This window comes from Globicephala melas, chromosome 4, assembly GCF_963455315.2.
Source record: "Globicephala melas chromosome 4, mGloMel1.2, whole genome shotgun sequence".
Lineage (NCBI taxonomy): Eukaryota > Metazoa > Chordata > Mammalia > Artiodactyla > Delphinidae > Globicephala > Globicephala melas.
The window spans coordinates 68,960,647-68,974,531 of record NC_083317.1 but is presented as its reverse complement, the minus strand read 5'-3'; the positions used below and the strand labels follow the sequence as shown (position 1 = coordinate 68,974,531).

General features: G+C 46.6%; 1 protein-coding gene across 10 annotated transcripts in view; it reads left to right on the top strand.

Annotated features, from left to right (window-relative positions):
- The first annotated feature begins 6,313 nt into the window (after nucleotides 1–6,313).
- MYLK (myosin light chain kinase) overlaps nucleotides 6,314–13,885 on the top strand; it is a 176,015-nt gene continuing 168,443 nt past the window's right edge. For all 10 annotated transcript variants that reach the window (XM_060298163.2, XM_060298160.2, XM_060298161.2 and 7 more), the window contains exon 1: nucleotides 6,314–6,478. In XM_060298163.2, the coding sequence (XP_060154146.2) occupies nucleotides 6,314–6,478 (165 nt within the window). The remainder of the gene's footprint in view (nucleotides 6,479–13,885) is intronic.

The following is a 13,885-nucleotide window of genomic DNA, read 5'->3' as shown; positions in this document are numbered from 1 at the left end:
GTGTTCCTTTTCTCCACACCCTATCCAGCATTTATTGTTTCTAGATTTTTTGATGATGACCATTCTGACCGGTGTGAGATGATATCGCATTGTAGTTTTGATGTGCATTTCTCTAATGATTAATGATGTTGAGCATTCTTTCATGTGTTTGTTGGCAGTCTGTATATCTTCTTTGGAGAAATGTCAATTTAGGTCTTCTGCCCATTTTTGGATTGGGTTGTTTGTTTTTTTGTTATTGAGCTGCATGAGCTGCTTGTAAATTTTGGAGATTAATCCTTTGTCAGTTGCTTCATTTGCAGATATTTTCTCCCATTCTGAGGGTTGTCTTTTGGTCTTGTTTATGATTTCCTTTGCTGTGCAAAAGCTTTGAAGTTTCATTAGGTTCCATTTGTTTATTTTTGCTTTTATTTCCATTTCTATAGGAGGTGGGTCAAAAAGGATCTTGCTGTGATTTATGTCATAGAGTGTTCTGCCTATGTTTTCCTCTAAGAGTTTGATAGTTTCTGGCCTTATATTTAGGTCTTTAATCCATTTTGAGCTTATTTTTGTGTATGGTGTTAGGGAGTGTTCTAATCTCATACTTTTACATGTAGCTGTCCAGTTTTCCCAGCACCACTTATTGAAGAGACTGTCCTTTCTCCACTGTACATTCTTGCCTCCTTTATCAAAGATAACGTGACCATATGTGTGTGGGTTTATCTCTGGGCTTTCTATCCTGTTCCATTGAGCTGTATTTCTGTTTTTGTGCCAGTACCATACTGTCTTGATTACTGTAGCTTTGTAGTATAGTCTGAAGTCAGGGAGCCCGATTTCTCCAGCTCTGTTTTTCGTTCTCAAGATTGCTTTGGCTATTCGGGGTCTTTTGTGTTTCCATACAAATTGTGAAATTTTTTGTTCTAGTTCCGTGAAAAATGCCAGTGGTAGCTTGATAGGGATTGCATTGAATCTGTAGATTGCTTTGGGTAGTATAGTCATTTTCACAATGTTGATTCTTCCAATCCAAGAACATGGTATATCTCTCCATCTGTTTGTATCATCTTTAATTTCTTTCATCAGTGTCTTATAATTTTCTGCATACAGATCTTTTGTCTCCTTAGGTAGGTTTATTCCTAGATATTTCATTCTTTTTGTTGCAGTGGTAAAGCAGGATACAAAATTAATGCACAGAAATCTCTGGCATTCCTATACACTAATGATGAAAAATCTGAAAGTGAAATTAAGAAAACACTCCCATTTACCTTCTGTCTCTTATCGATCTGCATTTAACTGGTGCTGAACAAAACCCCCTGGGTAGGTGTATTTGACTCCAGCCACTGAGTACTGCTCTGCTGATAGAGAAATTATTGCAGAAGCCACCCAGGCCCTCTGGTGCTCTCGACTGGAATGTGGTCAACAGGCTGGATGAGGGGTTAGAAGGGAACAAGGATGGTTTGGTTTGATTTATAATTATTATAATAATTATTATTGGTAGAGCATTCCAGATATGCCAGTAACCATTAATTGGCAGTGTGGACGGAATATGTTTATGCGGCTGATGGCAGTGGGCCGGGTGATGGGCCGAGCAGAGCTGTTTGGTGTGCCTGGCCAGCCTGGGATTGGGCTCTGGTTCTGCCTGTGTGGTGGTTAATAACTGCCCTACCCACCCTCCCCCACCCCTCACAGGGCACTTGCTGTATTGACTTGCCTGTTCTGTTTCTGACCTGAAGCCAGACCTTCCCTCCTGCCCAGGGGTGGAAGACTTCTGTCTTCTGTGTGTATGGGGCCGAGCATGTTCCTTTTGATGATAGCATCCAGGGCCTTCGGGAGACCTCAGAAGGTCAAGATCAAGAGGATTTATAGAGAGGATTCTGAGCCCGATGTCACCACTCTTAGTTTCCAGCTCCCCCGAAAGCAGAGTGGAAGCGTCTTGTGTCTTTGAAAGCCAGAAGTGAGAGCAGAAGGGGGTGTTACATTCCCCCGCCCCCCCCTTCCTTTATGCAACTCCCAAGCCTCTGCCTATCGCATCTCCCATTACTGAGGAAGGCAGGAAATGCCTAGTCTGGGTCCGGGGGCCCTCCAGGAAGCCCACAGGATATGGCTACGATCAGAATTCAGTTTGGTTTCCACTTCTTAGCTATGTGACCTTGGACAAATGTAGTTGGTTTTCTGAGCCCTGGTGTCCTCGTTTGTGAAAGGAACATAATCAGAACTGCCTTGCAGGACCAGGAGATTGAGTGAGATTAGGGCTGAGCATGATGTCGGGTGCATGCACCCTGCCCGTTCCATGCTAGGACACACAGGACAGTGCTGCGGAGGCTGTCAAGGGGCCCCAGGCCCTCCTACCCACCTTCTCATGGTCTGCCATATGCTTCCCACTGCTGTTATACAATAATCCCACTCAGATACCCTTGCCCTGAGGATAATCAGGCTGGCCTGGGCTTGCCTGGGCTTGCCATCCTTGGTGAAAAGGGTCTGTCCTGCAGGGTTGGGGAACTTGCTTTCCCTTTGGGAGCTGGATGATGACCATGTTGACAGCTACCAATTATTGAGTGCCTTTTATGCTGTACTAAGTGTTTTGTATATACTGTCATTCAAATCCTCCCTTCAACTTTGTGAGATTGATATTATCATTCTCATTTTATAGAAAAGGAAACTGAGGCCAGGAGAGTTGAAGTATCTTGCCCAGCTAATAGCTGGAAAGTAGCAGTGCCCTGGACTTGCGGCTGGCGACGACCCTTGTGATACCTGCCCTCACTCCACCCCACCCCTGGCGCTGGCAGCACAGAGTGTATTTGTCACCTCACTTCAGTGGCAGTGGAGGAGGGCAGAGGGAACAGTGTCCCCTCTGGGGTATGGTCCTGGGAGGCTCTGCAGGATATAAGAACCCCATGTTATCACACTCACCACACACACACATGTAATTGTTCACTGCTGTATCCCTAGCCCCTAGCTTGCAACATGGTGGATGTTCAATAAATTTATTTATTTTATTATTATTTTTTTTGTGGTATGTGGGCCTCTCACTGTTGTGGCCTCTCCCGTTGCGGAGCACAGGCTCCGGACATGCAGGCTCAGTGGCCATGGCTCACGGGCACAGCCGCTCCACGGCATGTGGGATCTTCCTGGACTGGGGCACGAACCCGTGTCCCCTGCATCGGCAGGCGGACTCTCAACCACTGCGCCACCAGGGAAGCCCCAATAAATATATTTTAATTGAGTGAATGACTATATCCTGATTCTTGCCATTAAAATTATATCCTGATTACCTTGAAATGGTTCTGCAAACACATACACAAACACAATGATATAAATGTGGCAAAATGTTAACTGTTGAATCTAGGTGATAGGTATTTGAGGTGCTCATTTTATCATTCTTTCTACTTTTCTGTTTGAAATTTTCCATAATGAAACTTATTTTTAGTTTAAAATTTCTATATCATTAAATTCCTATTATTATTTTCCTTGTAAATATACACTCATATAACTGCCTGATATTCTACTGTATTTAACCAATTCTCACTGTTGGATATTTAACTGGTTTCTTTTTTTCTATTTCTATTTAACTGGATTATTTTTCTGTTTATTTTCCTATAAGTAATGTGATTAGCATTCTCATATATAAATTTGGGGCTGTATCTCTGATTCTTTCCCAATAATACATTTCTAAATGTAGGATTACTGGGGAAAGAGATGGACATTTTTTTCAGAATCCTTTTGACAAATTGCTTTCTAGAAATATTGCTTTAGTTTATACTCCTCAGAAGGATATGAGTACCCAGAGTCTCACCGGTATTGTATGTTATCTTTCTTTTTAAATGTCATTTGGTTAGTTTTTTTAAATAATAACTTGTCCTTGACTTGCACTCTTGGATTCTGACTGAGGCTAGGCACCTTCCATTTGTGTTATGGTCATTTGTCTATCTTCTGTGAACCGTCCAAGTGATAGCTCTACCCATTATCTGTCAGGCTGTTTTCTTATATATAAAATATCCTAGTCCTTCATTCTTGTTGCAAACATTTTATCCCAGATCATCAAATGCCTTTTAATGTTGTCATTGGTATGCTGTGTCATACGGAAGATCTCAGTGTTATGTGTGTGTGGTAGCAGCTGTCAGCTTTCTTGCTTATGACCCCAACCTCAGACCCACTTCCCACCAGCCAACTCTGACTGCTAATAGGAAGCAAGAGGGTCCAGTGGGGGACTTCCCTGGTGGTGTAGTGATTAAGAATCCGCCTGCCAATGCAGGGGACACGGGTTCGAGCCCTGGTCCGGGAAGATCCCACATGCCGAGGAGCACCTAAGCCCGTGCACCACAAGTACTGAGCCCACGTGCCACAACTACTGAAGCCCATGTACCTAGAGCCTGTGCTCTGCAACAAGAGCTGCAGTGAGAAGCCCGCACACTGCAACAAAGAGTAGCCCCTGCTCGCTGCAACTAGAGAAAGCCCGCATGCAGCAACAAAGACCCAGCGCAGTCAAAAATAAATAATTAATTAATTAAAAAAAAAGAGGGTCCAGTGGTTAAGAATAGGAGCTTTGGTGCCAGACACCTGGGATCAAATGCCAGTTCTGCCCCCTACTAAATACTCTGACCCTGGGCAAATGACTTAATCTCAGTGAGCCTCGGTTTCTAATCCATAAAATGGGGATGATGAGATCATCTGTCTCACAGTGTTGATGTAAGGAGCAATTGAGCTATTATTTGTAAAGTGTTTAGAATAGTTCCTGGTATATAGTAAGTGCTGCATAAATTTGGTTTTTATTGTTACTTACTACAGTGAACCTGTGAGTCTTATCATTTGGAAAGGATTTTGTTTGCAAAGCTAATACCTCATCAGTGAAAGAGAAAGCTGGCTTTGTCAAGCAGGGGATGTGCCCTGTTTCAAACAAACCTAGGTCTTTGTTACTTTAACTTGTAACTCCATTTTAGTTTTGTTAGATGTTATTAAATTTAAACAAACTAATTACATGCCCAGATTATCACTGTTCATTTCTGTCAGCTCACCCCACTTGGCATGGGACATAGGCTTGTGACTGACGATCCCAAGAAAATGAACAGAAAAATAAAAACTGGAAATACTCTTCCTCTTCAGTTTAGCAGATGTTTGTTGCAGGGCTGTGATAGGCCAGGTACCGCGGATTCCATGCTGAGTAAGATGTGGTCCCCAACCTGGAACCATCCCAGCCTGGTGAGGCTCCTACCTGGACTTGAAATCTGGAGCAGGGATACTTGGGACATATTCCAGGGGGTGGCAACAGGTGTCCAGTGACCTTGGCTAGAGGCTCTGACAACCTGGCTTCTCTCGACTGCTGCCTGTTTTCCCAGCCTGGTTCTCCAGCCTTTCCTGTGGACTTTGATAGCTTCCCTACTCCCTGTCTTTCCAACAAATCCCTTCTCCATTTATGAGAGCCAGAGTCCATTTCTGTAATTTGCAACCAGGAACTGATTCATACCTGTTACTAATTCCACTTCTAGAATTAATCCTAAGGAAATCCCTTCGTTCCAATCAACCTGCCAGCCCCCATAGACATCTTGTCTAGTCCCAACGGGGCCCTGGACCGGGAGTCAGGAGCCTGAGGTTTACTTGCCAGTGATGCCATCATTTTGCTTTGTCTCTCTGAGTGAGTGACTTACCTTCTCTGGGCCTCAGTTATAAATGGAGGAGTGAGCCTGGATAACCTTAAAATGCTCCCTTCTCTGACGTTCTATGGCTTTTGAGGCTTTTTCACACTCCGGTCCCCAGAAGTGGCTAGGGTCCTCCCTAGCCTTGCTTCCTTCCCTGCTTTCAACCCCGCACTCTCACCTCACCTCACCTCCCCCGGGATCCTTGCCGTATGAACCCTAAACTCTTGTCTTTCTTGGACTGTGGATCTCATTTTTCTTTAGCCCAAGAGCCCTCACAGTTCAGGCAAAAGCAGCTTTTACTTTCACCTTGAGTGCCTAACGCAGATACAGATTCTGAAGGTTCAGTGCCTTAAGTATGACTTCAGATATCCATTGTAAAAACGCCGAGGAACATCTGATTTCTCTGTTCCTGCTCTAGCTGCCCCCTTCCTGGAAGTTCTCCACGGGGTTTTGGGGAGACCAGGACGTGGCTCTGGGAGCTGGCGTCTGGGGCAGACGGGGCTTCACCCCTGCAGCTTTGCGTGTGGGGGACACAGGGACTCTCATTCCCAGAGAGGAGCTCCAGGCGGCCCCTGACCTAGTGGAGCTCCCTGTAAAGCCCACGACGCTGCAGCCCCAACCAGCCCCCTGGGCACGTCAGCCGCCTGCAGGGAGGACGGGCTGTACTTTGTCTCGTCTGACCTGATCTATCTTCCTGTTTGCAGGCCATGGGGGATGTGAAGCTGGCTGCCTCGACACACGTTTCCAAAACCTCCCTCACTGTGGATCCCTCGAGAGTCGGCTCCATGCCCCTGACCGAGGCCCCTGCTTTCATTTTGCCACCTCGGAACCTCTGCATCAAGGAAGGGGCCACCGCCAAGTTTGAAGGGAGGGTAAGGAGTGAGGCTGGGCGGGCGGCTTGCAGGGGATGTGGGGCAGGGTGGTTGCTTCTGCTCCAGCCTTCTCCTCGGCGGGCTGACCTGCCAGAAAGCCTGCTTTCCTTTTGGACTCACAAGTAAAGTGGAGATACGCCCACTGGCCCTATTTCTTTTGTTTATGGTTGACTTTGGGCCGTGCTGGAGAATTTGGGGGTGGGGAGGGACGCCGATGTTTTGCTATTAATGGAGGTCGTGTTCTGGGTTCGTGCACCTGATTCTAGGAGAAGAAGAGGGGGGCTGGTGGCAGGAAGTCTCAGATCTGACAATTGAGAACTAACTCTCACTTTTCTCTCACTTCCTACCTGGAAGGAGTGTTTGGTTAACTGACCCTCTCGTGTATCCACATGGTACATCCAGAGCAATGGGGTGGGAGCTAGGACCCCTTATCTCAGTTCTGTCACCTTTTGCTAATGGGTACTGGTCTCTTGCCCTTACTGGGCCTCCATTTCTTCCTCTGCAAGCAGGCAATGATAATTCCTCGTCCACCTTGTACTAGAAAGGAGAAGAGGAAGATGGGAAGAATAGCTGTAAGAATATGGAGGTTATGCCCCATTGGAGAGACTTTTAGTAAGCTGCTGGCTCAGGCCGCCAGGAAGTCAGATCATCAGCTTGATGCAGAGATGCACGTGGAAGTCAGGGGTTTGCAAGTAATATTTGTCCTGGATTAAACACGGACGATCTCCCCCAGGAAATGCTTTAGCAGCTAGAAGGCTTTGATCCGAGCAGAAGATGAGGTTGTGCTATGAGTCTACAAGTTAAGAGCAGGGACCTGAAAGCTTGTGGAATGAAGGAGTCAAGAGCATCACTCTTCCTGGACGACACTGGGCCTTGCCTCTGTTTAAGTGGCACGTTTGGCTGGAGTGTATTCAGGGGCTATGTGCTCTGCGCAGGCCTGTGTAGTTAACTGTTTGCTGGTGGATCTGACGTTCCTCGTCATATGTTTTACTTGAAGAAGGGGAATGTTGGTGATGCTGCTGAGGGGTCTGTTTCTTCTCTCTGGGCTCTACCAGGATGAGGGCTTTTTTCTGTTGCCCTGACTGTGGTCCCTCCATCCCCACATCCCCTCAGCTGGCAGGAAAGAAGCAACAGGAAGAGTCCCTGGGGATTTAGAAATAGGAGTAAAGTACTGATGCACACGACAACATGGATGAACACTGAAAACACGCTAAATGAAAGAAGCCAGACACAGCAGGCCACCTATTGAATGACTGCACGTATCTGAAACGTCCAGAACAGGCAAAAGTATAGCGACTAACAGTAGATGAGTGTGGTTGAGGGCTAGCGGGGAGGAGTGGGGAGTGACCGCTGAGCGATGCAGTGTTTCTTTTGGGGATGATGACTGTTCTGAAATTAGGTAGGGGTGGTGGTTGCACAACTTTGCGAATATGTTATAAAACACTGGACTTACACTTAAAAAATTCAAAATGAACTTGTGAAAAACGGCTTAGCAAAACTGATCCACACCCGCCCTCCTGCCCTGTTGCTTGTCAGAGATGAACTCCTCCCTCAAATTCAGAGAGTAAGAGATGACTTAGCTTCTGCAGATGAAGAGGCCTTGCTTCCTTTGCTGACTTTGGAGGTCATGAAGGAGCGGAGCCTTTGGGCTGTTTGCCCTGGAACCTTTGTAGAATGAGCACTGGCCCAGGAGTCCACACACTGGAGATCTCTGTTGCTCAGTTATCCTCTACTTGGCAGGTCAGACCTTCTCTGGACCTCAGTTTCCTTATCTGAGAAGAAATAACTAGTTGTTTCTATATTTTCTGGCCTGCAGGGATGTGAAAAGAAAGCGAGCTGAAGAAGAAAATGGTCAAAGCAGTTCATAAAGTCAAGAAGTGTAGTAATAACAGTATTTTTTTTTAATGAGGTGACGTTCATATACATAAATTTAACTGTCTTAAACAATTCAATGGCGTTTCACGCGTTCACAATGCTGACTGCAGTATTCTTAAAGTAGAGCATTCTCTATGTGAACATTTTATTTTACTTATATTGAGGAAATAGTTGACTTTGTATATTACATGTGGGCTATAGGTCAAAGGGAATGTGTTCCTTAGAGGTCAGCCTTTGGAGCTCTGTTACCACTCACCAGCTTCCTGGAATTAACCCAGAACAGCACCTTGAGAGCATGCTGGTGTATAGTGTACACAGAAGGAAGACAATTCCAGAGAGATGTTAGGTGGAATGTCTGGCTCCATCTCAGAACTTGCAGAGAGAAACACAGAGGGAGGGGCTGTCTTAGAAAGCGCTCTGTAAGCTAGCGTGCTGTGAGTGTGTATTATCACTGAAGCAAAGGAACACCTTGCATCGGGGAAGGGCCACGTCCAGTGACTCCAGAATGAGGAATTTTTGTTTGGATACAGAGATGCAGATGAGCAGCGGGTGTTCCTGACCTGCCCCCCTCAGAGAAGGGAAGGGTAGGGTGGTGGTGACCTGCGTGACACGAGCTTAGAGCAGGAGTTTCTAGTTTTAAAAGACCAAGCGCCAAACGGTCATCCCCTGATCACAGCCAGGGGTTCTCTGCCTCTAGGGCATGTTAACCTGCTCTGCTGTGGCCACTTGACCTGTCCTGCAGCTGACCCCTCTGTCCAGGCCCTGGGACGCATCCTGTTGTAGAGGCTCATTCTGCACCAGCCGGTCCTGGTGTCAGTTTCACAGCGACCTCAGGACCTCAGGTCTCCAGTCACTGGGCTCTTGCAGAATCTCTTACAACTGAGCGACTTTTAAAATAAGCCTTCAAGCTACTTCTTAGGCCCAGGCTGGCACCCATCGCAGCCAGCAGGAACCCTTCTCTTCCTTGCAGCAGCCCTCAGGGCCTCTGTCTGCTTTCCTCTCCCCCCCAATGGGGTGGGTCCTAGCTCCCACCCCATTGCTCTGGATGTACCATGTGGATACACGAGAGGGTCAGTTAACCAAACACTCTAGAAAGTTGCCACTACCAGCTCAAGCCCTAAAGCCTGGGTGTGGAGGGTCCTAGGATGTCCCAGCTTCTTCTGCAGAGGGCACGGGATCCTCCCATAACTGTAGAAACACAATGAGCCCCACAGATGTGAGGAAGTTATAAAGGTTTGTTTCCTACTGCCTTCTGAAGCTGGTAATCAGAAATTGGTTCAACCTTGTGTTTTCTGGTTTTATTCCTGAAAGAGGTAAAAACTGTTGCCCCCCCCGCCTTTATCCTATTTTTTAGGCCAAAGACTTAATGAACCCCTTCCTCCCCACCTTCCTCTTTCTATTGAAAAGTCTTGGTGACCCTAAGACAGGACCACAGGTGCCCCTTGTGGTTCTTGTCTTTTTCTGAGAAGCTCCTAACTGTGAGATGTTCAGCTCTGTGGGTCTCAGTCCATCACATCTTTTAGGGTTTTTCCACTTTGTGGCAGATATTTTGGACCAACGTGTAACCCACAACCAACCCTCTTTGCCCTTCCCTTTTCCATTCTAGAGGTCATTGCGCAGTTTTCCTTTGCAGCTAAGAGTTGCTCAGTGACACATTTGGCTGAAGTCAGCTAGTATATTCCTAGGAAAGCATTTGCTTTTCTGATTAAAACAAAACAAGGGCTTCCCTGGTGGCGCAGTGGTTGAGAGTCTGCCTGCTGATGCAGGGGACACGGGTTCGTGCCCCGATCCGGGAAGATCCCACGTGCCGCGGAGTGGCTGGGCCCGTGAGCCATGGCCGCTGAGCTTGCGTGTCTGGAGCCTGTGCTCCACAACGGGAGGGGCCACAACAGTGAGAGACCTGCGTACCGCAAAAAAAGAAACAAACCAAAAGTCACTGGTTATCTCATATTCCACCCCTGCCCTGCTTCCTGCCTTGAATGCAGATTTGATGGCTGGTGCTCAGGCAGCCATGTTAAAACCATGAGGGAACAAGCCAGAATACAAAGGATTGGTTGGGGTGGGCATAGGGGGTGGGGACTACAGCTGTGGAGGGAGCATAAAGACCAGCAGCTAAGAGACAGAAGTCCTAAGGCTTAGAGAGTTTCCTAGATAGGATCTTTGGCTGTGGTTATTCACACAGGAGATTTTATAGAAAGTGTTCCTAACTGATAAACAACACCTAATGAGATGCATGTGGAGATATCGTCTCTTTAAATGATGGGAATAACAGGGGAGAAGACATAACACAGAGAAAGACTAAAAAACCCTTTCAGACCTTTACCAAATCTACCAACAGTGAGGGGAGTGCTTGAGTTGAATGTGGCCGTGCAGTTAAAGCATTCTAGAGGAATTTGTGCCGCCCTGGCTGTGGCCATCTGGCTTGAACCAACAGGGTCTAGAGTCTATGAGAGAGAGTCAACCATATGGCACTAAGTGGTGATTTAATGTCATTACAGAAAACTACTATTTGATCAGGGTCTACTGATTAGGGCAAAGCTACCTACCCTGCCCCATCTTTTTTTTTTTTTTTCCTCTGCCAGCTTAAGGAGATTATAGTTATCAGAACTCATACAACTTTGGATCTATGTCTCATCAGTACCACCTTTAGACCCAGGCAACCTGAGCCCACATTCTAGAAACCCCTGTTCCTTCATCTGGCTGCACCCTTGCCCAAGAGCAGGGGATCTCTCTGCTCAAGGGATATACCCAGTGGAGCCACACCATCTGCCATGTTCTGAGCACCCAGGACCGTGGAATTCTCTACCAAGGGGCCCTGAGCCCACTTCTAAGGCCTGGGTGGGCCTACTCCCATGAGAAGACTTACCTAGGCCTGAGTGGGATGGTCAAGGGGCAGCTGTTTGCTTGGGGGGATAAGAAGGTAGATGAAACTCAGATGTGGGGATCTGTTGTCCGCCCACGGGTATAGCAGGACCCTGACAGCATAGAATGGACTGTGCCTCTGCCTCGTGAGTGTTGCTGGGCCCAGGGTGCTGGGGGCCTCCACGGACAGATAGTGGAGGCCCGCACATGTCAAGGGCTGACTGAAATGCGTCCAGCTGCTCTGTTGCCCCCGAGGGCGGCTAAAGCGCTGACGGGCTGCTTCCCCCAACATGGAGTCAAGTGTGAAAGGAGCGAGATGGTAGGAAAAATACTAAAATTACTGGAGATTTCTTCCCTTCTGCCCTGGAATTCATTCTTATCAGAAAAAGCAAGCGTAGTGATAGGCCCTGGCTGTGCTGTGAATGAAACGAGCTGATACTTCAGTGCCTCTTGAAGTACAGCCCAAATGAGGTTTCAGTCCAGACTGAGGGGCTCAGCGTTCACTGAAGGGGGCTTCACAACAACGGGCTAGCCTGGCCTCATTAAGACATGTTTATGTTTAAGGCGTGGAGGGTGGAGGAACGGAACAGGGAAGGCCTGACCCATGAAAGCGAGAATAACTCAATTTCCACTTTAACCAACATTGGTATCCTTCCCCCACTAACTGCCCAGTTCGCTTCTATCTCAGAAGCGCTCAACCACTTAGAGAAGTTTGAAGGAAGCATCTGGTCTGCTTTCTGCCCTCAGAAGTCTTGTTTTTGGCCATGACTTGCAGGATCTTAGTCCCCACCCCACCCCCAACCAGGGATCGAACCCGGGCCCCCGGCAGTGAAAGCGTGAAAGTGCCGAGTCCCAACCACTGGACCATCAGGGAATTCTCTGTCCTCAGAAGTCTTAATGATGTGGTTCTTGAGAAAAACGTGTACCTATAAAACAGTAGGATATGACAGTATAATTAGATGCTTGAAATTGTTCAATTAAATAGTTTGTACTATAGGAATTTAGAGGAGATTAAATGAGGTTTGCAGTGGCTTGGAAACTGGTTTCTTGCTTCCTGACTTCTGTCCTTCCAGTTGGTCCTTCCGACAGTGCAGGTCTGACTATGTCACCTGCCTGCCTCAGTCCTCGAACCTGGGATGAGGTTCCTCAGCGCTGCCCACAAGGCCCTTCCAATCAGCTCCAAGCTCTCCAGCCCTGACCCCTCTTCCTCCCTTGCTCCCTGTGGCTCACTCCAGCCGTGCTCACCCACACAGCGGTACTTTGTTCTGGTATCACCTTTGTGGAGAAAGGGTAAACAAGGAAAGCATTTTATCTTCCCTATCGATTAGGAGTGGGGACAGAGTGTGATAGGCCTACTGGCGCCAGGCATATGGTCTTCGTCATTTTGTCCTCGTGGTAAAGTAGCTTTATACCCATTTTTAAAAGTTAAAAAGAAATTTTAATACAATTTTTAAAGGTTATACTCCATTTACAGTTATTGCAAAATATTGGCTGTAGTCCCCGTGTTGTTCAATACATCCTTAAACCTATCTTACAGCCAGTAGTTTGTACCTCCCACGCCCCACCCCTGCAGTGCCCCTCCCCGCCCTCCCCACTGGTAGCCACTAGTTTGTTCCCTGTGTCTGTGAGTCTGCTTCTTTTCTTATATTCACTAGTTTGTTGTATTTTTTAGATTCTACATATAAGTGACATCATGCAGTATTTGTCTCTCTCTGTCTGACTTATTTCACTTAGCATAATGCCCTCATATCCCCATTTTTTATAGAGGAAGAACCCAGGGGCTCAGAGTAATTACAGACCTTGCCAAGATTATGTCAGAAAGTGAAGGAGGCAGTACTTCAGCGTTCACATCTTGTGTTCCTCGCACTATTTTTTTTTTTTTTTTAAACATCTTTATTGGAGCATAATTGCTTTACAATGGTATGTTAGTTTCAGCTTCACAACAAAGTGAATCAGTTATATATATACATATGTTCCCATATCTCTTCCCGCTTGCGTCACCCTCCCTCCCACCCTCCCTATCCCACCCCTCCAGGCGGTCACACAGCACCGAGCTGATCTCCCTGTGCTATGCGGCTGCTTCCCACTAGCTATCTACCTTACGTTTGGTAGTGTATACATGTCCATGCCTCTTTATTGCTTTGTCACCGTTTACCCTTCCCCCTCCCCATAGCCTCAAGTCCATTCTCTAGTAAGTCTGTGTCTTTATTCCTGTTTCACCCCTAGGTTTTTCATGACATTTTTTTTTTCTTAAATTCCATATATATGTGTTAGCATACGGTATTTGTCTCTCTCTTTCTGACTTACTTCACTCTGTATGACAGACTCTAGGTCTATCCACCTCATTACAAATAGCTCAATTTCGTCTCTTTTTATGGCTGAGTAATACTCCATTGTATATATGTGCCACATCTTCTTTATCCATTCATCCGATGATGGACACTTAGGTTGTTTCCATCTCTGGGCTATTGTAAATAGAGCTGCAATGAACATTTTGGTACATGACTCTTTTTGAATTATGGTTTTCTCAGAGTATATGCCCAGTAGTGGGATTGCTGGTGCTGGGAAAACTGGACAGCTACATGTAAAAGTATGAGATTAGATCACTCCCTAACACCATACACAAAAATAAGCTCAAAATGGATTAAAGACCTAAATGTAAGGCCAGAA